General features: G+C 36.6%; 2 protein-coding genes across 3 annotated transcripts; both read right to left on the bottom strand.

The window, feature by feature from the left end:
- Positions 1 to 1,009: 1,009 nt before the first annotated feature.
- Positions 1,010 to 13,193, bottom strand: CALHM2 (calcium homeostasis modulator family member 2). Of its 2 annotated transcripts, none has more exons than XM_058187661.1 (3): positions 12,812 to 13,193; positions 4,902 to 5,530; positions 1,010 to 3,472 (listed from the first exon to the last, which is right to left on the bottom strand). In XM_058187661.1, exons 2-3 carry the CDS (start codon positions 5,442 to 5,444, stop codon positions 3,056 to 3,058), a joined length of 960 nt encoding a protein of 319 aa, XP_058043644.1. In that variant the 5' UTR covers positions 5,445 to 5,530; positions 12,812 to 13,193; the 3' UTR covers positions 1,010 to 3,055. The 2 variants fall into 2 exon arrangements, with proteins under 2 accessions (XP_058043644.1, XP_058043645.1); XM_058187662.1 differs by lacking the exon at positions 12,812 to 13,193 and adding an exon at positions 9,967 to 10,112.
- Positions 13,194 to 22,935: 9,742 nt separating this feature from the next.
- CALHM1 (calcium homeostasis modulator 1) lies at positions 22,936 to 26,460 on the bottom strand. Its single transcript, XM_058189118.1, has 2 exons — positions 25,912 to 26,460; positions 22,936 to 23,400 (listed from the first exon to the last, which is right to left on the bottom strand). The coding sequence occupies exons 1-2, from the start codon at positions 26,458 to 26,460 to the stop codon at positions 22,936 to 22,938; spliced, it is 1,014 nt and encodes a 337-aa protein (XP_058045101.1).

Raw genomic sequence — 26,460 nt, 5'->3', positions numbered from 1 at the left:
CTGTATGAGTCTGGGGAGGGTGAAAACTGCTCCCCCCACCCCCGAGGCCCTCCGGAGGCCAGAAACGGCCCATTTACCAACTTCCAGTTGGACAGGAAGTGATGTTTTTTTTCTGTCCCCAGTCTCCAGGGACTTCTAGAGAGGCTCTGGAGCCAGGTGAGAGAGAGAAAACGGGCCTATCTCACCACCACCCAGGCCCTCTGGAGGCAGGAAACAACCTGCTTCCCTACTTCTGGTGGGCTCAGAAGGCCCGAAAATCAGCTGACAGAGCTAAGCTCGCATGCCCACTGATATGGCTATGCGTGCCACCTGTGGTACGTGTGCTATAGGTTCACTATCACTGCCCTATCCTGTTCTACATCTGCAATTCACAGGATTCTGAATTTCTTATAAATATGCTAAAAATATCAGTGTTAAGTATACAGTTTCTAAACAATAAGCAGTTTTCATACATTTTTCCATCTGTTATTTTACAACCCAATGTTCCTGATTCATTCTCCTACAGAAGACTATAGTCATTGCCTTAAAAATGGGCAGTATCGTGGCATTTGCATAGTAAAAGTGTAAATGTCATGCACTGCCAGGAAAATAGCCATAATTTGTTATTTTGCACTTAATTCCAGCAAGTGACAGTCATGCACCTCGGAGGAAAATGGCAGAGGATGTATATTTTGGCATATGATATTTGAATAGATTCTTATTCATTTATTTTATAACCTGCTTTTTCTTAAGGAATTGAATGCCGTGTATATAGTATGGCCTCCTTCCATTTTTGCCTACATCAACAACTCTATAAAGTTGGTTGGGTTTAGGGTTACTGACTCAAAATTAACCCAATATTTACCATTATACCACCATTGGTTCTGTCTTACCATCCAATTCTGTTATTTTTCATATTTTAGTCACTATAATCCCTCATACACCCCACAATATCTTAAAAGGCCAAAGTGATTGTTAATGACTACTATGATTTCTAGCATTTGGCAGTGTTAATTTTAAGATTGAGACAACAAATCAACCCTTCAGTGTTTAAAATTTTACTTTTATTAACAAATTGATCAAATGTATACAAAAAAGAAAGATCTTAAAGACAGAGAGAAAGCAGATTTTACAAATAAAATATTTTGCCAACTTACTGTGGCTTTTGTCTTTAGCAACCAGATTTACAAATGAGACACAAAAGAATTAGAATTTTTCCTCTTTCACCTGAAAAGGATATAATGTTTATTTGTAGGCAGTATTTCAAACCAATTTGAAAGATACTATTAGTCCTTAATTTACGACTATAATCGAGCCCAGAATTATGGTGGTAAGGTGATTGTGCCCAATTTTACAACCTTTTTGTGGCAGTGATTAAGCAAATGCTACAGTAACTAAGCAAATGCAGCCCTTAGGCAAACATGTCAGTCATTCAGGAAACCCATTTTAGCCCATAAGCATTTATTTTTGTTGGAAACTAGAAATAAATTCCAGTTTCTGGCAAAAAATTTTTTTGAATAGAACACAGTTGCATGACCTCCAGACACTATTGTTGTTGTTAGTTGCGAAGTCGTGTCCGACCCATCGCGACCCCATGGACAACATTCCTCCAGGCCTTCCTGTCCTCTACCATCCTCTGGAGTCCATTTAAACTCATGCCTACTGCTTCAGTGACTCCATCCAGCCACCTCGTTCTCTGTTGTCCCCTTCTTTTGCCCTCAATCTTTCCCAGCATTAGGCTCTTCTCCAGTGAGTCCTTCTTTCTCATTAGGTGGCCAAAGTATTTCAGTTTCATCTTCAGGATCTGGCCTTCTAAAGAGCAGTCAGGGTTGATCTCCTCTAGAACTGACTTGTTTGCTCGCCTTGCAGTCTAAGGGACTCGCAGGAGTCTTGTCCAGTACCAGAGTTCAAAGGCCTCAATTCTTTGGCGCTCAGCCTTTTTTATGGTCCAACCTTCACAGCCATACATTGCACTCTCCTCCTTCACTCGCATCAAGAGACTTTTTAGTTCCTCTTCACTTTCTGTCATTAGAATGGTATCATCTGCATATCTGAGGTTGTTGATATTTCTTCCGGCAATCTTAATTCCAATTTTTGATTCATCTAGCCCCGCCTTTCTCATGATGTGTTCTGCATATAAGTTAAATAGGCAGGGTGATAGTATACAGCCTTGCTGGACACTATAAACAGTTGTAAATGTGGGCTGGTTGCTGAACATCCAAAATGAGATTTGTGAGCACAGGGAGGGCCCAGCCATCAAAACTTCAAACCCAAATCATAAGTAACCCTGAGGAGGTCTGTTGTAACTTTGAATAATTGTTAAGCAATCAGTCATAAATTAAGGACTAAATATACATGTTTGTCAATTAGCATATTTTCTGAAATTATACATTCATGAATAACTTCCTGTTCAATTGGACAGATAAATGAACTCCCCCCCCCACCATATTATTTGGTTCCAGACTGTTAAACTGTAGTCTTATATAAGAATATATTTTACTGAGCTTCATAGGCCTTATTTCTGATGAGACAGCACCAATAGATTTGTAATCATGTGACATAATTCATTTGAAATCTATCAGCTATACATTTTTTAAGAGTTTAGTCAAAGTATAAAATTAAGTCTTGGATGCTTCCCAGCATAGCTATCTTAAGTGCTCAAAATGATTTTTGTTAAGCTTGTAGGACAGCTGTTGAGTAGATGCAGATAGTCCTTAACTTATGACCACAATTGAGCCCAACATTTCTGTTGCTATGTGAGACAGTTGTTGAGTTTTGCCCCATTTTACAACCTTGCCACAGTTTTTAAGTGAGCAACATGGTTATTAAGTTAATGTGGCTTCCTCGTTGATTCTGCTCGTCAGAATATCTCAAAAAGTGATGATTGCATGACACTAGGACACTGCAACTGTCATAAATATATGTCAGTTGCCAAGCATTAGAATTTTGATCATATGACCATGGGGAAGTTGTGACAGTCATAAATGTGAAAAACGGTCATAAATCACTTTTTTTCAGTGCCATTGTAAATTTGAAAGGTCACTAAACTAATGGTTTAAGTTGAGGACTACCTATATTAGGTAGCTAGGAAGGCTGTTTCCTGGCTATCAGGATTAGAGTAGTTTCCCATTATATTTTTGGCCCATTTATGGAGGCGGCTATAGAGAGGGGAGCCATTATTCTCTCGATAGATGTAAACTCCAGTGATGGCATCCCATTGTGACCGGGGCTGAACATTTTGCACATTATATGCTTGGATCAGTTCTTGGTCCTCTTTGTCTAAATGTACAAAGCCAAAGAAGTTTTTGACATTGTTGGCAGCCACAATTTTGGAATGTACCTCAGCAGTCCGTTGGAACAGCCTAGCTTCACTAGAGCGGTATTGGTTCCAGTAGGCCTCTTGGCGGTAGCTGAGTGGTGAGCAGCAATGCTTTAGGCACTTGGTGATGAACACAAGAACTGCAACCCCACCAATGAGCATCCATCCAAAGAGCTGAAGGGAAAGAAAATACAGATAGAACACGGCTTGGATTGGTTTGATTTTTAACAAGTCTGATTTTTAAAAAGCCTACATTTATTTTATTTCTTTGAAATAAAAATTGGACTCCAAAGTATAATTTAAACTCTATTCAAGTTCAGTTACATTTGTAAGTGGATAATGGTGAAAGCAATAATTATAGTGGAATTTCATTTTTTCCATCTTGAAGCTGGTTAATAACTGCAAGGTTTGCATTTAACTGGTAGTTGAGGATTTTTATGGATTAAATATCTGAAAATAATCAGGTTTTTTTGAGTGGACTTCCATGCAGCCAACAGATTCCACAGTTTCCTGAGCACTCGTACTTGCTCTGGAGGCTACTAAGATTTAGGAGATATTAAAAACATTTGGTAAAATAAAAATGTTCAGATAGATAACCATATTTGTGTTGCAATGAAGAATAGGATCTACCAAACTATCTTGTTTAAGCAGGCTTTTACAAAGGATGTGCTATGGAAGATTTTTATTGTTATTCTTTGGTTTTTACTGGGGACTGGGCCAACATTCAGTTTTTGTTACTTTTTTCATTTTGATGACTTGTTTGTAGCATGCCATGTTCTTAATCTGAATTAGTGAGTATTAGAGTTCATATTTTGATTTTGTTTTATGATTATAGTACAGTCATACATCAGTTCTCAACTGCTTCAAAACTTGTCAAATTTGGTATTCGATGCATTTTGAAGCAGAAATCTTGTAGTTGACATGCAAGGAAAAATTTGCTGATAGTCTGCCTCATGACTTGCTATTTCTTCTGGCCGAAATAGTGGGTTATGTGGTAAGTCACTTGGTTTTTTCAGTACTCTGTTTTAGTATTCAATGTGTCTTTCAGAATGAATTACTGACAGGGACCGAGGTACCACTGTATATTATGATATACGTACGTGTGTGTGTGTGTGTGTGTGTGTGTGTAAATAAATACAATGTTTCCCTGAAAATATGACCTACCCTGAAAACAAGCCCTAGCTCGATTTTCATGCCTGCACCTAATATAAGCCTACCCCAAAAAGAAGAACGCCACCAGGCTCGTTGGGCTGATGATGCCGCCACTCGCCAAATCTGCCACTTGCATGTGCAACGACACACCACACCACACAGCCTCCTGCAAGCAGCAGCACCGGCGAACAAGCCTCGAGGCATCCTACCGTGAGCAGCGGCAATGGCATGAAGAGCCACGCAGCATCTGGCCTCGAGCAGCTGCAGAAGAAGTTGGGCAGTACTGCGACAGATGTTGGTGCGTGGGAGGCATGGCTGCAGTAGTCCTAAGGTAAGCGGGTAAGACGTCCCCCAAAAATAAGACCAGGTGCTTATTTTGGGGCCTAAAATAAAATAAGACTGGGTCTTATTTTCAGGGAAACATGCTATTTTATATGAATAAATAAATTACCTGTGACTCGTATCTTAATCGTCTTGTAACTTCATCCTTAAAATGTGTCATGTTGGCTGGCTGATCTTCACAAGGAAACCTGGCCAGGATATCTGGTCCATAGCCAGGTGGAAAATGATCCAGGGAAGTAGGATCCATGAATTCACTTAAGGCACAGACATAGGCTTCTCCACGAAGCAGTGAGATCACTGACCATGTGATAGGAGCCACTGCAGCTCTTCCCATGACAGATCCAAAGATCAAGAAATTTGCTGCTGCAGAAAAGTTCTTGGTTCCTCGCTTGTGGCACTCAGCCACTAAGTTCCAAGTGTGGTTGTTCCAGATTACACCAATCACGAACAAGGCCAGAGCAGGCACTCCTATGGCAGCCAGACCGTAGATGTAATTCCGAGTTGGGGAACATGGACAGTGGAATGCAACCACCGAGAACAGTTCCTGGCTTCCAACAGTACCCAGAGCCACCAAGCCATTGAAAATCATCACATCTTTACTTTTAAAGAAGAGTGAAAGAAAGCGGAAATTTTCAGCAATAAGAGCAGCCATTTTAATACGGTTCAATTGGAGTTTTTAGTATTTTGATGCAGAAGAGAAGTCTATAGACATTCTTGGTCTTCTCGCCTCTTCATTTACTGTAAAAACAGAACCATCACTAACAATTGTAGATTTAAAAATGTATGCTTGTCAAAGATCACTAGGGATCCACATATATTTTAACTATATGTATTTTAATAAGTAAACTAAACAGCCAATGAGCCTTGTGTTATAAAATAAAGCATCCAGTTTACAATTCCTGCAGGTAATATCTTTCAGCACAGCTTTTCTCAAGTATTAATTATACTAAACATAGGTAAAATTTTAGGGAATAAATTTATAAATATTAATTATATAAGAATTTATGCAACTTCAATGTACAATATGCACTCTATTTTAAATGGTTATACGTTTTATTACATATAGCCCCACTAATAGTATTTATTCCCCATTCATATGCTGAGAAATAATAATAATAATAATAATAATAATAATAATAATAATAATAATAATAATAATAATAATAATAATAATAATAATAGCAATTTTCATCTGTTCTTCCATTCCCTCCTGCTGTCTCTCAGCTGGCTGCTTGTCTACCTTCATTTTCCATCTTATAAAACAAAAGTCAAATGTGGCTTACCTTTTCCATGAATTTGCTGCTATTTATTTAATGACCCTGGAATTATCTGAAGCTTTCAATGAAGAAATATCATTTTTGTGGGTGGAAGAAGCAGTGCTTTTTATCTTTGATTCTGACTGTTCTGTTCTGCTACGTGATGCTGAGACACTCATTTTTTCATGACCCTACAACTATGATATTATCAGCATTAAATTGTTAACCTGAATTTGCTGTATTAGCGTGAATAATCTGGGTTGAGTTTATAACATTTGATGAATTACAGGAAGTAAATAGTTACTGTCTGACTAACTTGAATCAAGGGGAATAACAAGGACAACTTGAATCTATCACCTTTGGTGACATGGCTCAGTGGCTAATATCTACAGTCACTGTTCGTCTTCTTTGTAATGTGTATAAGGTATCACTGAATGTCCTTTATTGAAAGCATGAGTAATGAGGTATCTTTATGACAGAAAAAAAAGTCAAGGGAAGGTATCATAGTGTGTGACTTCTATGTATAACAAAATTTATTCCTTGTATTTCCGCTCTTAAAATTGCAAACTGGTGAAAAGTAACTGCTTGGAATGGGCAGTTTGATTATATCTTAGCTCAGGAAAAATATCATGCCCTCCTTTCCTTCCTTCCTTCCTTCCTTCCTTTGAAACTTTTTTGGGGAAGTTATTATATTACTAATATAATATTACTATACTAATAATATATTATATATTATTAGAGTAGAGTTATTATATTAATTTTTTAACCAAATGAAATTAATAAGATTTTCACTACTTTTCCCTCTACTCCAAGTTACAAGAAGAATGGTAACATCCCCGTAGTAGTGTTTTCTTTTTTTAGTCGGGGATGTACCAGATAGGAAGGTGTCAAATACAAGGATGAGTCAATGGAGGGGAGTTCATGCCAAAAAGATCTTATCAATAGAAATCACAAGCCCTCAAAGATGGACCCAAGGAAAAAGAAAGAAAGAAATGGAAGTTTTTTTTCGCTCAGCAGAGAGAACGTGTGAGAAGCAGGGTAGCTATCGATGGAAGCCACAGTAAGGGCAGAAAACCAGGCCATCCCCAATTATTATTATTATTATTTATTTATTTATTTTTCAAACATATATAAGATAACAGGTAAAAATATAAACATAATTTGAATACATGAAAAGAGTAAGAGTAAAAAATAAAAAGGAATATTAGGACAGGGACAGTACTTCTGCATGCCCCTTACAGATCTCTTAGAAATGGGGTGAGGTCAACAGTAGACAATTTAAGATTAAAGTTTTGGGGGTTTGGGGAAGAAACCATGGAGTCAGGTAGTGCATTCCAGGCATTGATCACTCTCTTACCGAAGTCATATTTTCTGCAATTGAGTTTGGAGCAATTTACCTTGAGTTCTTCGTGTATTGTTGTGATTGAAGCTGAAGTAGTCATTGATAGGTAGGACATTGTGGCAGATAATTTTATGTACTACACTTAGGTCAGACCAAAGTCGGTGTAGTTCTAAATTGTCTAAGCCCAAAATTTGAAGTCTGGTGGCATAAGATATTTTATTGTGTGTAGAGGAATGGAGGATTCTTCTCGTAAAATATCTCTGGATTCTCTCAATTGTATTTATGTCCGATATGCAGATTCCAGACAGATGAGCTGTATTTGAGAATTGGTCTAGCAAATGCTTTGTATGCTCGAGTTAGTAGGACAATATTACCAGAGAAGAAACTACACAAGATTAATTGAACAACTCTTAATGCCTTTTTGACAATGTTGTTACAGTGGGCTGTGGCACTTAGATCTTTAGAAATGAGTACTCCAAGGTCCTTGACAGAGTGAGGGTCATCTACAAGATCATGTCCATCTAATTTGTATTTTATGTTTTGATTTTTTTTGCTGATGTGCAAGAAAGAGCATTTATTGGTTGAGATTTGAAGTTGCCACTTGTTAGACCAATCTGACACATAGTCAAGGTCTTTTTGAAGGATAGTTGCATTGTTGGTGGTGTTCAATAGTTTAACATCATCAGCGAAGAGAATGCAGCTGCTTTTAATATGATCGCAAAAATCATTTATGTAAAGTATGAAGAGTGCTGGACCTAAAACACTGCCTTGGGGAACATCACTATTAACAGGTAAAGGATTTTATGGCAATGTGGATAAAAAGAATGAATTCCAGAAAGAGGTTTCCTGAATGACTTCATTTAAATCAAGCAGTTTAAGACAGCTTGAAAAAAAGCCCTTGGTTATTAAAGGGGTGTGTGTGTGTGTGTGTGTGTGTATGTGTGTGTGTGTGTGCAAGTTCTCCAAACTGGTAGGGCAGCTAGGGGTAAGTATGATGAATTTAGATTGGTCAAAAGGCCCACTACATTCTCTGTCACTAGTGATCAGTAACTAGTGATCAGTAATTTTTTTTTTTTTTGCATTTATATCCCGCCCTTCTCCGAAGACTCAGGGCGGCTTACACTATGTCAAGCAATAGTTTTCATCCATTTATATATTATATACAAAGTCAACTTATTGCCCCCTACAATCTGGGTCCTCATTTTACCTACCTTATAAAGGATGGAAGGCTGAGTCAACCTTGGGCCTGGTGGGACTTGAACCTGCAGTAATTGCAAGCAACTGCTGTTAATAACAGACTGTCTTACAGTCTGAGCCACTCAAGGACCCTTTTTCAAGCAGGTTGGATGTCTTTCCATATACATCTTTCTTTTCCCAAAATCTATCCTCTTTCCTAGAAAATAAGGTCAACCAGGTACATGTATGAAAAAGGCAGACTTGGTCAGAGGAAAGAATGGAGATTTTTGGAGCTCTGAAAAATGTTAGGGAACAGTGACTCTGAGATGTTTGTTGGAGAGTTAGCTTCAGTTGTTTCTTTTATTTTTTAAAAAAAATTAAGTTTCATTATAAAATGAAATACCAAAAAAACAAAAATTAGAAAACTAAGAGAGAAGAAGGGAAAACACAAAGAAAGAAGAAGAAAAAAGTGGTGACTTTTGAGTTTTTTCAGTATGGTAAAATGAAAAATGAAATGGTGCAAAATGACAAGTAGTTTCCAAAGGAAATCATCCTAGAGAACAGGGATGCCTGTATAATTAAAAAATATGTGCTATTCTGCCGTTAATGTATTCTTCAGTATGGGAGTTTTTTTAGCTCTAGCTGTGATTACTGCATCTTGGATACTTTGATGTAATCCTCCAATTCAAACTGGATTTTAAATACTTTACCTGTATACTTAATAGAACTGTTCCTATTGTATGGTTTAACTTTTATTTCTTATCCCAGATTTGTAAAAATGTTCCATGTATTCCTCTTTTCTGCTCCCTAATTTTTAACTATAAAAATATTCTCCTGGTTTGTTTTACTGTTATTTTATACAAAAGCACTGCAAGATACTGAATTACAAGTACCGGTACTTATATTCATTCAGCTTATATATCGTCAGCAACATATTCCTAATGCTTTATTTGCTTGTTCTTATATTTGCAGGATATAAAACTGGCTGGAGTTTATACCCTTTCCTTCTCCATTGGCAAGCATTCTGCTTTTTCAAGAAAGCCGTATTTTATTTGCTTTTTTTAGCATGTTATTTTTAACTGTTCTAGGACAAGTTCCTGCCTTTTCTAGCTGCAGTCTATTACATTGTTCTTTTTTGAAACAACTACAGTATAGTACACTTGAAGGAGCTTAGCCCATAAAATAGTATCACAGCTTTCTTTCAATTCATCCTCTCTTCTGGAAGCAGCAAGGAACTTAAAATAATTTTAAAACAACATTTTTCTATTTTAGATGTCTGTGTATTGGAAAGAATTATGTTCACCGTCTCCAAGCACCTAACTAAAATTGTGACTTGCATCAGCTCAAGAGCGCCTGCTTGGCATTAGCTGAAATTTCCAGAAGAAAAGTTTGATACGTACATGGTTTCTTTGGACCCTGGAAAGCCTTCCACACACCACTGCGTATCCATGATCAGCAAGCTCTGTTAAAGCCATCCTGGAGTAATGCTTACATTCAAAACATACACTATTTACTGGGCTTGCATTTAAATATTTAAGTGAATCATCTGTTATGTAAATGATTAAAATATGTAAATATGTATATTACAGACACTTCAAAGTGCACTCTTGCCAAAGAGAAGGAACAATTAAGTAATATAGTATATACTATAGTATATACTATATATATAGTATATTTAATATAGTTATTACATACTTACGCTCATATATATGCTTATATATTATATAGTTATTTTCATGCTTATGCTTATATATACTGTTGTGACTATATATATATATATATATATATATATATATATATATATATATATATATATGTATATATATATATATATATATATATATATATATATATATATATATATATATAGTGCCCGCATTGAAGAACACAAGAACTCAGTCAAAAAAGAGGAACCAACTTCTTCCCTGGTCCAACACTTTAAAGTCACAGGACATGATATTGACTTTAAAAAGACCAGAACTATCGCCAAAACTGAACACTTTAACAACAGAATAATCAGAGAAGCCATTGAGATAGAAAAACGCCCACACAGCATGAAAAAACGAGATGATACCTCCCACCTACCAGCCATTTGGAAACCCGCCCTTATTGACAAACGAGTCCCTAACACGAGGAATGACACCAGACCCACACTCACGAGATCCACACAGGATGTCACCTCTGCACATCCACCCAGAAAGCAGACCCAAACCCACACTGATCATGAAGCACAACCAAGGACCAGAAGCCAGACTGCAGCTGCAACATTAGCCATTTCAAACCCCTCCAATCCATACATGCAGCAGACTGACACCCACTATGAAGATGTAGCACGACCACAAAGCCAAACAACAGCTATGCAGCTCACCAGCTCAAATCCCCCTGCAACACAGACTAAACTGAGCACAACCAAGCCCCCACCAACACAGGACACACCCCCAGCCAATCAGAGCACAAAAAAACCCCCATCCAATCAGAGCACAGCCAAGCTCCCACCCAATCAGTTCAAACCCCCACTAGCAGTTAAAAGGAAGAAACAGCTGCGATCACACATTGCTCCCAGAAGCACGAAGCTGAAGCCTGAAGATGACGAATGAGACTTCGTCGAAACGTCGCCAAGACACTTCCAATTTTACACGGGAGAAAACCCGAACAACCGAAGACCTATATATATATATATATATATATATATATATATATATATATATGTATGTATGTATGTATGTATGTATGTATGTATGTATGTATGTTGTAAACCAAAGGTAAAACAAGAAAATTTAAGTTTATTACTTATCTACAGAAGGAAAATCTCATGCTGTTTTATTTTCATTACAAATGTAATGGAGCAGAATCAAACTAACCTCAAAATAAACTTTCAATCTATCAGGTGTGAACGTTGGCAGAATTAAGCTAGGACAGATGCTTTGGTATGAATGAAAAGGATATGTATAGTGTATCGAGGCATTATGGTGAAGCAATATAGAAGCTTCCATTAGCGAAGAATTATCTGCTTTAGCTATGCAACTTATGATGATAAAGGGTTTGGTTTCCCAACTCATCCTATTACTAGCACCTGGAGCATCTTTTTCACATCTAATAGGACTCCAAAGTGTTAACCCTGCAATAGTACATGCTGATGAGGAATTCTGGAGACTGACGTCCTAGGAGGTCTGGAGGGGTTTGGGAAGGATAATCTGAAGGATTCTTGTTCATAGTCAGCCTGCACTGTCTACATTTTCTTTTTCTGAGCAGCAACCCTGATGGGGCAGGAAATATTAAATAATCCGGCTTCTTTCAAATATGGGTACCTCATAATACTGCTTCATTGAATTTGTTATCCTTGATTGAAATTGTTCTCCTACCAGTTAGCTAGATAACATCTTCATTTATTATCTAACCATTAAGGGCTGTAATCTATTTGTTTATGTACCTGCAATCTTGTACTTGAAATTCAGTGTACACAATCATAATAATTAATATAGACAAACTCCTTTCTACACATTAATATATAGGCTTGAGTCTTGAGGCTCTAGGGCTGAACCCAGATCAGTTCTCTTTTAATACTTTCAATTTTCGTTGCCTTAAATCTCCAATAAATGTGGAGACTGTAGGTTGGGAGAGTGAAAAGAATAGATCCATTGTCCATATCTCTACCCACATCCACATTTGTTCCTTGTCCATTGCAGTGGAATCACTACAATAATTAGTAGGTCATTTAGGACACAAATGCCAAGAAAAGCACATGCCAGGCGTCTCACGTGTCATCCTAGTGCAATAGAGCCCCACCCTTAGACGAATGCCTAAAAGTTAAACACTAGCTAAAATTCAAACCAAACCAAAACCAAACAAAAATCCTACCCTGTCCATGATTCTAATCTGAAGATTTGAAAATATTTCATTTTCATTATTTTAAAGCTGAACAACATCAACACTGTAATATGCTAAGTAAATGGACTTAACACTTTATTACTGCTTAAAAAAAAGCTTTAGTAACTCTTGATTTGAAAAGAAGAGGAAGAATCTGATCTATTTCTGGCATCTGAGAGCTTCTCAAACTAATTTCTGCCTAAAAATAAAGCTAGCACCGTATTAGGGTGCAATACTTTCTGTTCGGTAGATGGAGATGGTCTTGTATTTTAAACTTATTTTGCTGTTGTTTCTTATGTTTTTACTGTTATTGTAAAAAGACTTGCTTTTTCTAAAAGTGAAATGAAACATGATGAAAAATAATCTTTTATCACTTACTTCGGGAATGGCTAAAGCAATGTCCGGGGCTTCTCTAGTGACCATGTGGATTCTGAATTTATTCCAGGTTTATCCGTCTGTCTGGCACTTGAGCTGGGCATTGGGATCAGAGGCAAAAATTGCTGCTGTCAGAAGACGGGTTAAAAAGAGCGGGTGTGTTGATTTCTAGCAGTTTCCTTTTGCTCAGAAAAGGCCTTTTTTCATTTGAGAGGGGAGGAGAAAGATTTCACTCAGGGTGGAGATTATGCATGCAGAGAAGGAGAGGAAAAAAGAGGCTTGCTTCATTTTGTTGCTTTTTGAGGAGAAAAGTAGGAAAATTATTGGAAAAAATGAAACACTCCACCAGGAAACTAGGATGACTCATAAGCAGAAGGAAGGAATTCCGTCCTTCAGCTGCCTCGGGCTACTCAGTTAAGAAATTGAATATCCTCTGGTTTTCTAAATAATGTTTGATCAAGAATGGATTTTGAAGTGCCCCCCCTCTCCCTCCCTCCCTCTCTGGGTCTGTCTGTCTGTGTAAACAACATTGTTTAGCTACTCCCATGGGAACCAATTATGTTCTCAATCAATTCGTTGTGGCATTTGGTCACTCGGAATCTACTACATTGTGCCACTTTTTGAGGCACAACTCCTCTCTCTGGCAGGCTAATTAAAACAAAATGCAGCCTTCAGACTGAAGAAGTTGTGAACATTTCTTCTACAGAACCTTATAGCAGATTGTTATAGGAGAAACTGCATACAAATAAAGAGATCGTTAGACTCTGTCCCTGTTTATAGTTGACTGCATTAGACTCACCTCCGACAATGACACGTCTTGTCTTCACAGTTTTGTCTTTAATTCAACCCTACTCAATAAGTAAGATAGTGATAAATCATCATTACATTACAGTACGGTACAGAATATTTTCCCCTGAAGCCAACGTTATTAAGATGTGCAAAATCTGTAAAGCTTTATTTTGCAGTTGAAGTTGTGGGTGATCTGCCCTGGGTGTGACCAGAGACATGTTTTGAGAATCTTGGAAGACACCATCTCCTCTCTGGTCACTAGCCCTTGTCCATCACAGCAATTGCTTTCCATTTGTTTGCCCTCCTGGCTTTTTTTTTTTTTTTTTACATCATCTTCCCATCTCCAAGCTACTTTTATTGATAATGTTCCTCTAATCTTTTTATCAAAAAATGCTATTTAACTCAAAGGGATTTTTTTGTATGGATAATTTTCTTCCAACCAGTTGAAGTGCTAACATGATGTCAGAACTCATTTTGGCTAATTTAGATTAACAACCTTGCATAAAATGTTAGCAGATTGTTAAGTACTTCATTTATCAATACTGTTATTGTCAAGGAAAGAAAGAAGCACTTCTAGAGTTGTCTGCTTTAGTGCAGACCATTTTGGGTATAATGCAGTTAAATGATGGATTGTATTATGCAAGAATCTGTAGGTGCTATTTGCTATTTTAACTCAGGCAGCAAAATGTTCTGAACTGACTCTGTTTTGACCATTTCGCCATATGTAATCATAAATATCAATTGTCCATTTATAATCATAAAAACAGATGAGAGACTGATGCAATATATTGTCCAATAATTGCATTTAACTTCTATTTATCATCATCACAGCTTTGCCATTACAGGGTTTTTTATTTATACAGGAAGAGATTCCTGGTTTCAGTATGATTGCAGACAGCTGGAGTAACAGATAACAACTTAAAAATAAAGTCCCAGATAAAAATAAAGTATTACATTAACTGTCATCACAAAAAGAAAAAGAGAGAGCAAGAGATAACAACCCTTAGACAGTGGCTGCCATGTTTATGTGGCTATAACATGACAGATAGCTAACATCTGCTATGATATTTGTGTCAGCAATTAATTAAAGAGCCAGGAGTATGTTTAATATCAAGATTAGTCTTGCTATTAGAAAGTTGCTAGAGAGAATGAGAAGAAATTGCAGTTGTATACACAGAGAAATAGAAGGAAAGGAAAGAGGTGAAAATAGAGGTTTTTTGTATTTGAGCTAATTTTGCAGCCCATTGATATTCCTAATATATGGTTGATAGATGTTCTTGGAAGAATAAGTTAGGCTTGTGATTAATGCTTTGCTTTACTTATCTTATTTACTATGCTTATTATCTTTATTTTGTTGAAATAAAATAATTTTAACATGCATTTGTATGATGAAGATATAGCTTTCCATTTTCTTGTTTTAGAATTTAAAACTATTTTAGAAAGGGAGGCAGGAAGTTTTGCCAGCCAATGTTGGAGTTCAGATGCTAACCCATAAAACAATTCATGAATAGATGAAATAGATACCAGAACGCGAGTATTACCCCTGTTTGGTAATATATATATGTTTGTAAAATGTGTGTGTGTATGTGTGTGTGTGTGTGTGTGTGTGTGTGTGTGACATTCTGTAAAGTGAAGGACGATTCATTATAGCCAGATTTTATTTTTAAAGGTCTAAAAAAAACCTGCTGGTGTTCTTCTCTTTTGGGAGATGGGTGATTACCTTCACTTGCAAATAGAGAACGGTTATGATAAGCTTTTGCATATTCAAAACCTTAGCATTTACTAAAAACATTTAGCATTTACTAAAGTGATAAGCAAAATTAAATGGCCGGGCAATAAGTTATTACATTCTCATGTTGATTCAATCCCCTTGCAAAACTTGTTATAATGTACAGTAATTCATGGGTTCATTAGGAACACAATGGATACGCACCTCTGTGTAATTTCCATCTATCAGGATGGGAAGTACAATAGCAATGAAAGGAAGCTAAAAGATAGCACTCTTAAAAAAATATGAACCCTAGGGGTTATATACTGGATTTTTCAGTTATATTTAAGTTAAACTGAAGGATACCACAGGTAGTCCTTAACTTTTGACCACAATTGACCCAACATTTCTGTTGCTAAGTGAGACAGTTGTTAAGTGAGTTTTCCCCACTTTGTGACTTTTCTTGCCATCCTTGTTAATCACTGCAGTTAAGTTAGAAACACAGTTGTTAAGAGAATCTGGCTTCTCCATTGACTTTGCTTATCAGAAGGTCACAAAAGGTGATCACATGACCCCAGGACACTGCAATCGTCATAAATATGAGTCAGTTGCCAAGTGTTTGAATGTTGATCATGTGACCATGGGGATGCCACAATGGTCGGTAAGTGTCAAAAACGGTCAAAACTCACTTTTTCCAGTGCGGTAAAATTTCCTTCAGTGTTTTTTTCTCTCTCTTACATAATTACAAAGCTGGCATGGCAATCATAATGAAGGTGAAGATTAATTTCTTTTTTTTTTTATTGAAAAAGTTTTTACAAAAATTTTCATCCCCCCTTTTCCCCCCTCCCCCCCTCCATCCCCTCCCCTCTCCCTCCAAAACCACCCTCCTCCATCCCCACTTCCCCCGACTTCCCAGAACAAACACAAGGTATAGTTCAAAAGAAAAAACAATCATTCGCTAAATTTTCCCTAACACAAATTATAATCCTCCCCTTCTTTTCAAATCCTAACTTCCCCCATACAAATCAAAGATAAATACGTCCTAATCATTCAAAAGCAATCTGAAATCTCTTAATCTGATATCTATTTTGTGTATATTCAATCCATTTTTTCCATTCAGTTAGATATTTTTCTTGTGTAGTGTCTTTCAAAAAGGCTGAGATTTTAGCCATCTCAGCCAAATTAGCAACTTTCAATATCCATTCTACTATTGTAGGTAACTCTTTTTTCTTCCAGTATTGTCCTATCAGTAGTCTTGCCGCTGTTATTAAATTTAAAATCAACTTAGTCTCAATTACTGTACAGTACGTAATAATTCCCAATAAGAAAAATTGTGGTAGGAACCTTATCTTCTTTTTCAAAACATTTTGTATAATCCACCAGATCCTTATCCAAAAAGCCTTAATCTTCTTACAAGTCCACCAAATATGAAAATATGTAGCATCATCACAATTACATCTCCAACATTTCGCTTGCATATTTGGATACATACATGATAATTTCTTAGGGTCTAAGTGCCACCTATAAAACATTTTATAAAAATTTTCCCTCAAGTTCTGTGCTTGCGTAAATTTAACATTTCTAACTCAAATTTTTTCCCAAGTTTCCAAAAATATTGGTTCTTAAATATTTTGTGCCCATTTTATCATACAATCCTTTATTAAATCCCTTTCAGAGTCTATTTCTATCAACACATTGTATAATCTCTTTATATGCACCTGAGTTTGATTTATAATTTGTTTTACCAAGTTTTCTTCATTCTGCATGATACCAATTTTCTGGTCTTCTTTCCACCCAGCTCGTAATTGCCCATATTGGAACCAAGTATAGTTTCTCCCTTCTTCTTTTAATTGTTGCAAGGATTTTAATTGTAAATTACCTCTCTCAAAATATAAAAGTTCTTTATAAGTAATCATTTCCTGTTTCTGTTCTATATTTATATTCTCTATTGCATGCCTGGGCTTTGCCCAAATAGGAATTTTATAATTCAACTTGTAATAGTATTTCTTCCAGACACGCAGAGAGCAATTCTTAACACATGATTTTTAAAGGCTCTATCCAGTTTTTTATCATACAATAAATATGCATGCCATCCATATAGTAAATCATAACCTTCTATATTCAAAATTCTTTCCTCCGTTAGGTTAAACTGAAGGATACCACAGGTAGTCCTTAACTTTTGACCACAATTGACCCAACATTTCTGTTGCTAAGTGAGACAGTTGTTAAGTGAGTTTTCCCCACTTTGTGACTTTTCTTGCCATCCTTGTTAATCACTGCAGTTAAGTTAGAAACACAGTTGTTAAGAGAATCTGGCTTCTCCATTGACTTTGCTTATCAGAAGGTCACAAAAGGTGATCACATGACCCCAGGACACTGCAATCGTCATAAATATGAGTCAGTTGCCAAGTGTTTGAATGTTGATCATGTGACCATGGGGATGCCACAATGGTCGGTAAGTGTCAAAAACGGTCAAAACTCACTTTTTCCAGTGCGGTAAAATTTCCTTCAGTGTTTTTTTCTCTCTCTTACATAATTACAAAGCTGGCATGGCAATCATAATGAAGGTGAAGATTAATTTCTTTTTTTTTTTTATTGAAAAAGTTTTTACAAAAATTTTCATCCCCCCTTTTCCCCCCTCCCCCCCTCCATCCCCTCCCCTCTCCCTCCAAAACCACCCTCCTCCATCCCCACTTCCCCCGACTTCCCAGAACAAACACAAGGTATAGTTCAAAAGAAAAAACAATCATTCGCTAAATTTTCCCTAACACAAATTATAATCCTCCCCTTCTTCTCAAATCCTAACTTCCCCCATACAAATCAAAGATAAATACATCCTAATCATTCAAAAGCAATCTGATATCTCTTAATCTGATATCTATTTTGCGTATATTCAATCCATTTTTTCCATTCAGTTAGATACTTTTCTTGTGTAAGAAAGAGTCTTTCAAAAAGACTGAGATTTTAGCCATCTCAGCCAAATTAGCAACTTTCAATATCCATTCTTCTATTGTAGGTAACTCTTCTTTCTTCCAGTATTGTCCTATCAGTAGTCTTGCCGCTGTTATTAAATTTAAAATCAACTTAGTCTCAATTACTGTACAGTCCGTAATAATTCCCAATAAAAAAAATTGCGGTAGAAACTTTATCTTCTTTTTCAAAACACTTTGTATAATCCACCAGATCCTTATCCAAAAAGCCTTAATCTTCTTACAAGCCCACCAAATATGAAAATATGTAGCATCATCACAATTACATCTCCCACATTTCTCTTGCATATCTGGATACATACATGATAATTTCTTAGGGTCTAAGTGCCGCCTATAAAACATTTTATAAAAATTTTCCCTCAAGTTCTGTGCTTGCGTAAATTTAACATTTCTAACCCAAATTTTTTCCCAAGTTTCCAAAAATATTGGTTCTTGAATATTTTGTGCCCATTTTATCATACAATCCTTTATTAAATCCCTTTCAGAGTCTATTTCTATCAACACATTATACAATCTCTTTATATGCGCCTGAGTTTGATTTATAATTTGTTTTACCAAGTTTTCTTCATTCTGCATGATACCAATTTTCTGGTCTTCTTTCCACCTAGCTCGTAATTGCCCATATTGGAACCAAGTATAGTTTCTCCCTTCTTCTTTTAATTGTTGCAAGGATTTTAATTGTAAATTACCTCTCTCAAAATATAAAAGTTCTTTATAAGTAATCATTTCCTGTTTCTGTTCTATATTTATATTCTCTATTGCATGCCTGGGCTTTGCCCAAATAGGAATTTTATAATTCAACTTGTAATAGTATTTCTTCCAGACACGCAGAGAGCAATTCTTAACACATGATTTTTAAAGGCTCTATCCAGTTTTTTATCATACAATAAATATGCATGCCATCCATATAGTAAATCATAACCTTCTATATTCAAAATTCTTTCCTCCGTTAGGTTAAACCAATCACTTATTACCGAAAGAGCAGCTGCTTCATAATATAATTTAAAATTGGGCATTTTTAAACCTCCCCTTTCCCGTATGTCTTGAATTATTTTCATTTTAACTCTCGCTTTTTTACCTTCCCATATAAATTTATTAATTCCAATCTGCCATTCTTCCTAGGTGAAGATTAATTTCTAACTTGGGCCATAGAATCGCCAGGACTCAAACATGTCTGAATGGATAACATCATCACCTTCTTCATCATCATCCAAATAATCAACATTTTCTTTATGGATGACAGATATAATTGCATTTTTTGAAATGTACATTTCGTTATATAGAAAATTTGGTTCCTCTTGCTTAGGAAAAAAGGTACAGCCAGAAGATGCAGAATTATTTTCACTTGGTAGAAAATATTAATAATAACAACAAACCATTAACAAACTTTAATAAGATACTTTAGTATTATGATCTGATTAGTAAGCAAAAGTTCTAAATGTACAACAATAATATTCTTAATACTGTATAGAATGTAATAAGAATGTTTGTTTATGCCAGGTTTTGTATTTTTTCTTCCAATGCTTTTAAAGTGTGGTTGGGTACTTAATGATTAATTGACATCAGCAAAACTTCTCTTTTGAGGATATTACTTACTAAGAAAAAAGTGGTTCTGTGTATTAACTAAATAAGCAAACCACTTGGAATACATTTTAATACTTTAATTTGTATTATTAAATAAATAAACTATTAAATAAATAAACTTGGAGTACATTCTCATAGTTTAATTTATTTTGCCTAATGTACATATTCTGTAAGTTAGACCGTTTGAGGTACCTTGATTCAAAAATTGTTGACCAATGATGCAACATTTTGCCCAGTTAAAAGTTATGACAATGAGAATTTGGATAGATAGATAGATTTATCTTTTATTGCAGTGAACTGTGTTGGAAAGCATAGTATCTGTGTTTGTTTCCTTGCCTGCATATTATCAGCTTATGGTAAGGTGCATGTTGTTGTTTGCTGAGTGTGCATTGAATGTTGAATGGACCTGAATTCATTGAAACATTTCCTGTGCCTTTGAGCATTCCTGTAATACCTGCTGAACCTGTACAAATATTATTATGAAGATCACAGTCTGTAGCTTTTTAGGAGAAAGGAGCATATACAATACATTTAAACAAAAGTCAGGAAAAAGTCCTGTGGGCCTACTATAGCTTCAACCACTATTTATCACTGACATCTCTCTCAAAACAAATTTCCCATTATCGCATTTATTAAAAGTAGGTCTTTTGAAGATCACCTGGAACGCCTTAGCTGCCATAATGAGGAGGCTTCTGTGCTTAAATAGCAGGCTTTTTATTGTTACATTACCAAACTGCTAGGAACATTGCACATTTACTATATGTTGGGGAGTGTAATTCAAGGTGCTGATGTAACCTATAAAATCTTAGATGGTGCTTAGATGGCTCTATCCCTTTCCAAGGATACCTGTTGAAGGTTCCCTCCTTTTGTGTGATTTATTTCCTTTTTGATGTATTACATTGTTTATGTACACTAGTATTAGTACAGTATTAATTAAAATATTATATTGTTTGTCTCTTGAGAAACCTATAGATCAAGATGCAGATCAAGAAGCAACAGTGAGACCTGGACACAGAATCACTGATTGTTTCAAAATTGGGAAAGGAGTTTGGCAAGGCTGTATACTATCGCCTTGCCTATTTAACTTATTTGCAGAGCACATCATGAGAAAGGCAGGCTAGATGAATCAAAAGTTATAATTAAGATTGCCAGGAGAAATATCAACAACCTCAGATATGCAGATGATACCACTCTAATGGCAGAAAGTGAAGAGGAACTAAAGAGCCACTTGATGTGGGTGAAGAAGGAGAGTGCAAAAGTTGGCTTGAAACTCAACATTAAGAAAACTAAGATCATGGCATCCGGCTCTCTCAATTCCTGGCAAAAAGATGAGGAAGAAATGGAAGTAGTGACAGATTTTATTTTCCTGGGCTCCAAGATCACTGAAGATGAATGCCATCACTCGGCTAAACAAATAATTCCCTCAACACTGTCAAACTATTTACCACATCTGCACTACTATTAATCTTTTCATCGTTCACATCACCCATCTCCTTCTACTTATGACTGTAACTTTGTTGCTTGTATCCTTACGATTTATACTGATATTGTTTCATGATTGCTTATTTGTAGCCTATGACTATCATTAAGTGTTGTATCATTAAGTGTTAAATTTGTACTCTATGACTATCATTCAGCGTTGTAAATCTTGTACCTTGATGAAGGTATCTTTTCTTTTATGTACACTGAGAGCATATGGACCAAGACAAATTCCTTGTGTGTCCAATTACACTTGGCCAATAAAATTCTATTCTATTCTATTCTGTTCTGTTCTGTTCTGTTCTGTTCTGTTCTGACTACAGCCAAGAAATTAAAAGCAATTAAATATTGTTCCTGGGGAGGAAAGCTATGGCAAATCTAGACAGCAATCTAAAAAGTAGAGATATCTCTCTACCCACAAAAGTGTGTATAGTCAAGGCTATGGTTTTCCCAGTTGCAATGTATGGCTGTGAATGTTGGACCATAGGAAAGGCTGAGTGCCAAAGAATTGAGGCCTTTGAACTAGGGTGCTGGAGAAGACTCCTGTGAATCCCTTGGACTGCAAGACGATCCAACCAGTCAATCCTAGAGGATATCAACCCTCTTTAGAAGGCCAGATCCTGAAGATGAAACTGAAATACTTTGGCCACCTAATTAGAAGGAAGGACTCAATGGAGAAGAGCCTAATGCTGGGAAAGATTGAGGGCAAAAGAAGAATGGGACGACAGAGAACGAGGTGGCTGGAAGGAGTCACTGAAGCAGTAGGTGTGAGCTTAAATGGATTCTAGAGGATGGTAGAGGACAGGAAAGCCTGGAGGAATGTTGTCCATAGGGTTGCGATGGGTTGGACACGACTTTGCAACAATATTGTTTAGATAACTTAGAGTATTGGATTGGAAATAGAGAAAAGGAAAGGTATATTCTAACAGTATTAATTTAGCATATTGATATCACAAGCATATCACATCAATTATTTGACTTTTCATAAAAAATTAAGTATAATGTTGAAATGAAGAAATCCCTACAAATTATTTCACAATGTCTGTTACACAATGTAGGTTTTGGTCTGGAGATGATTACTTAGTATTGAAGGCATTTCTTACTGGTTTATAACGCCCTCTAGTGTCTTTGAAATATGTTTCTTTATTTGCGTAATTTATGCCTACTCATGAATATTTTTATGAGATATAAAATTATATATATATTTGCTTTAAGAAATGTCTGACAGTATTAAATCGTAGTATTATTTACTGTGTTGCCCTTTTCAGGTAAAATGTAAAAATATATCAATTATACGACTTTCTAGTGCTCACTATAAATTCAGCATGTAGCCTTTCGGTAAATAAATAAATAAATAAGAATTTTTAGGACCATATGTAATAAAACCTGCTGCTGCTATAAATGTGAGAAAATAGTCTACAGCTTGTTTAGTAATGTAAAAAAAAAATCCAATAAAATAAACTATAAACTCTTGAGTGGTGGGAGGAAAAATGGCAAAATCTAGTCTACAAAGAGGATGCATCCAGAAACTGTTCCCTGTAATGATTTTGTGTTCTTTGTTCTCAGCCTGTGTATCCTCAAACTTTGCTGTAGTAGGCTGCATACTCTTTCCTTGATGGACAAGGCTGTGCAATTTCTCTTGTCCAACTGGTTCCATTTTGCATCAGCTCTTGCTTGAGACACAAAGGGGGCTTACAGTTGTGCCAGTTCTTCAGAAGCTTGTTCATGGTTCCTTGATCTATGATGCCCAGCAGTTGTTCCTTTTCTTCCTCTGAGTCTGATGGTGCCTTCTCAGGAATCTGCATATGTGTGTGGCCCAAGAAGGGGTCTTTGTTCATGTTCTCAAAGAATTGCTGGACGCAAACCTTGGCAAAACTCTTAGCATGTTTTGTACATGTTTCTTCAAAGAGTTTCCGCTCAATGTCAATGTAGTGGGACCAATATTTGCTCTTCAAAAAGGCAGATTGAGTAAAGCAGGGACGTATGGCTCGGGCAAGGAAAGCCAGCAGAGTTACTAGCAGCACAAAGACCCAGCCTGTTGCCTGCAAAGGGAAAGAAGAGTCATAATAATATACTAAGCTATTAAGGTGGGCAAGCGAGGGGTATTTTCTGATTTTACCCATAATTCTAAAGCTATGTATTTTGTTTAGTTTCTATTTAGGATCTTTCCTGTTTTACACCTAACTACTTCACAAACATATCCTGGCAACATCATTTTTCTTCTGAATCTCTATGACATTGTCTTCATCTTATCATCAGCCTTTGAGTGAAGTAGTCTGAAGTCTCATTAAGTTGGAGGTAAAGACAAGGGATTAGTATTGGGTGAGATCAAAACAATGCTAATTAGCCATTTTAGACTGATGTAGGACACAGCCTCCTTCAAGTCCAAGCTCAGCCTATCTGCCGCTATTCTCATGTCATCTCTCAAAGAACTTGATATGACAGTGCTATATATTAGTGGTTTATTAGAATTGCATAATAGAGGTTCAACAGTCAGTACTGTCAGTACTTAAATAAAAGCATTTACCAGTTTAGTGCAAAGTGAAATAGTGATGCAGTGGAATGATGAGACCACAAACCTAATTGCCCAGAAAAATCTGAAATTTAGCCTCAAAGAAAACAAAGGAAGATGAGACAAACCCTAAGTGTTACTTGTGACTTGATTCCCTTTGTGACTCTGATCTGATTCTTTTTCCAATTTATTAATTTATTCATCTTTGGTTAAAACAGAATGGACTATAGGAGGAGGAACATAGGAGAGCTGATAGGCAGAACTGTATAGCTGGAACTACCCCATTCCTGTGGCAGGTGGAATAATGTGCAAACCAAACCAATATGTGGCTTTGTAGTGACAAACTTGATTGCTTTGAATTCTAGATACCTTAGGTTAAGGTTACACTAGTTCGTATTTCATGGTGATTTCGTGTACAAAACAACATCTCCATATAGTTGACTGTACAATTGCAGAGATTCCTATTAAGGCAAGACTTTCTTTAGTGTAGGGTAAAGTGTAATGCATGTAGGGTAAAATCGGTTGGGGTGAGGGAAGAGGAGGGCAACAAACGTTCTGTTTTCCCCCTTGGTGATAACAGAATAGAGTATTTCCTTTTTAATTCTATAAAGATCTGCTGCAAAGTACATTCAACTCACATGAGCAGGCAGTATTCAAAGCAATAATTGACTTGATTAGTATGCAACATAAGAAGGATTAAGGCCTTTAGTGCCAACTTTTAAGTCAATAATGTCCTTATGGGTTGAGTACCTGGAAGGAATTTGCATCTCATAAAAGGTGCAGGAAATGAGTTTTGACAACAAACAACAGAATTGCTTGCTCTGGCTATAAACTGGAATCATGGATTATGTTAAACTTCTTTTGCATGGCAAATGAAATATGGAACAGGGAAGGGTAAAGTAGGAGGCAACATCCATTCTTTTATTTGCTTTGAAACATACATAAAATCATTAAATTGGGAATTAGGTTGTGCTTTCTAGCATATACACATAGTTGGAACACACAATCCATGTCTTCTAATCCTCACCTGGTGCAAATATATCTTCATTTTATTTTCACAAATATAAGTAGGTCACTATGAAGAAAATATGCACTAGAATAAGAGTAATTGGGAACAATATCATGAGAAAAGAATACTGAAACATAATTGCTATAAAGCTAGATCTCAAAAAAGGTGAAGGCAGGTGTTCCACTTATCTCACTCAAGGGTTAAGTGTGGCTTGCCAGTTGATCCTTGGCTGTATATAATCTGGAAAAATGCTGAAATAATTGAAAATCTGTAATTTAGATCTTGCCAAATGGCTTCCTCCACAACCATAAACATATTTTTACCCTGTTATGGAGGGCTTATCTACACTTCTCGTCTTCTGTTGCTTATGCTGGCCAAGATGCTGTCTGTGGTTGGTCAATAGAGGAGTGCTAAAAAGGGCAGCCAGCCAATGCCTCAACTCCTCTTTGTTCATCCTTCAGCACAATTTCTTATCCCAGGTTGAGAGGAAAAAAAATTGCAATGGTCACAGAGTGAGGAACCAGTAATTACTTTTTATACAAATGGGACAACTTGGGATGACTTAATGGTAAGCTTAATGGTGCCTTGCCCTCTGATGTGGGAGGACAACTCCAAGAGTTTCTACTTTCTACCTATGGAAAAGTCCTTCCTCTGCAGCTCCAGAAGAGTAAGTTGATATTGATCATCTCAAGTTTCCAACCCTTTGATTCCTTATCATGGCGATCATGGGAGATATGTCAATTTAAAGTCAGTGCTGCCTCCTTATGTAGAAGCATGCCTTAGAAGTGATTTCAGAGGCTGTAGATAGTTAAATCCAACTTTCTTCTCAACTTTTGTAATCAAACACAATAAAATTTTCTATAGTACCCTTCTCTAAATTTGTTCCTCTAGCATTTCAACCCTCATAATATGTCTGGGGCTTACAGGCCCCAGTATGAAGGCCAACACAGTATGAAGGCACAGATATTGGGAAAAGCTAGTCTACACCAGCTAACTTGAATCAATTTCCTATATTCATTATTGTTTGCTTACCTGTGAAATGCAGCGTAGATACCTGGTTGCCACCTCTCTGGCAATCAGTTCTTGGCCACTGTAAATATCATCGCAGGGAATCTGGGCTAAAATCTTCCTGATCTCCTTCTCAGGAAGATGTCTATAACTGCTGTTTCCAAGTTTGTGCATGGGAACGGAGGTACTGAATGCACAGATAAAACATTCCCCGTGCAACAGTGTGACTGAGATCCAAATTACAGGAGCAATTATAGCCCGCTGAGCCATGGAGCAGAACATGTAACGCAAGACAGCAGGGTCTTTCTGTCGTTTCCCTATGGGCCTTTTCCATTCTTCAGCCAACATGGAAACATTGTTATTCATCACAAAACCAAACAGGAATAAGACTAAGGGAGGCATAAACAGGATTCCCATCCCATAAACTAGATTGTAAACAGGTAGACATGGGCACTTGAAATCAAAAGCCACATAGATCTGTGCACTCAGGAGAGCCATAATGCCACATATGCCATTCATAAATGATTCCTGGTTGGACTGGAGGAACTGGAATATCATTCGGAATTTATCCAT

This window comes from Ahaetulla prasina, chromosome 6 (assembly GCF_028640845.1).
Source record: "Ahaetulla prasina isolate Xishuangbanna chromosome 6, ASM2864084v1, whole genome shotgun sequence".
In the NCBI taxonomy this organism is placed as follows: Eukaryota; Metazoa; Chordata; class Lepidosauria; order Squamata; family Colubridae; genus Ahaetulla; species Ahaetulla prasina.
This window is presented reverse-complemented; position numbering and strand designations above follow the sequence as displayed.

Coding starts and splice junctions, on each gene's coding strand:
- CALHM1 (XM_058189118.1), bottom strand. CDS start 26,460: ATGGATAAATTCCGAATGATATTCCAGTTCCTCCAGTCCAACCAGGAA. Junction 23,401..25,911: donor ATCTACGCTGCATTTCACAG/GTAAGCAAACAA, acceptor TTCCCTTTGCAG/GCAACAGGCTGGGTCTTTGT.
- CALHM2 (XM_058187661.1), bottom strand. CDS start 5,444: ATGGCTGCTCTTATTGCTGAAAATTTCCGCTTTCTTTCACTCTTCTTT. Junction 3,473..4,901: donor GATTAAGATACGAGTCACAG/GTAATTTATTTA, acceptor CTTTCCCTTCAG/CTCTTTGGATGGATGCTCAT.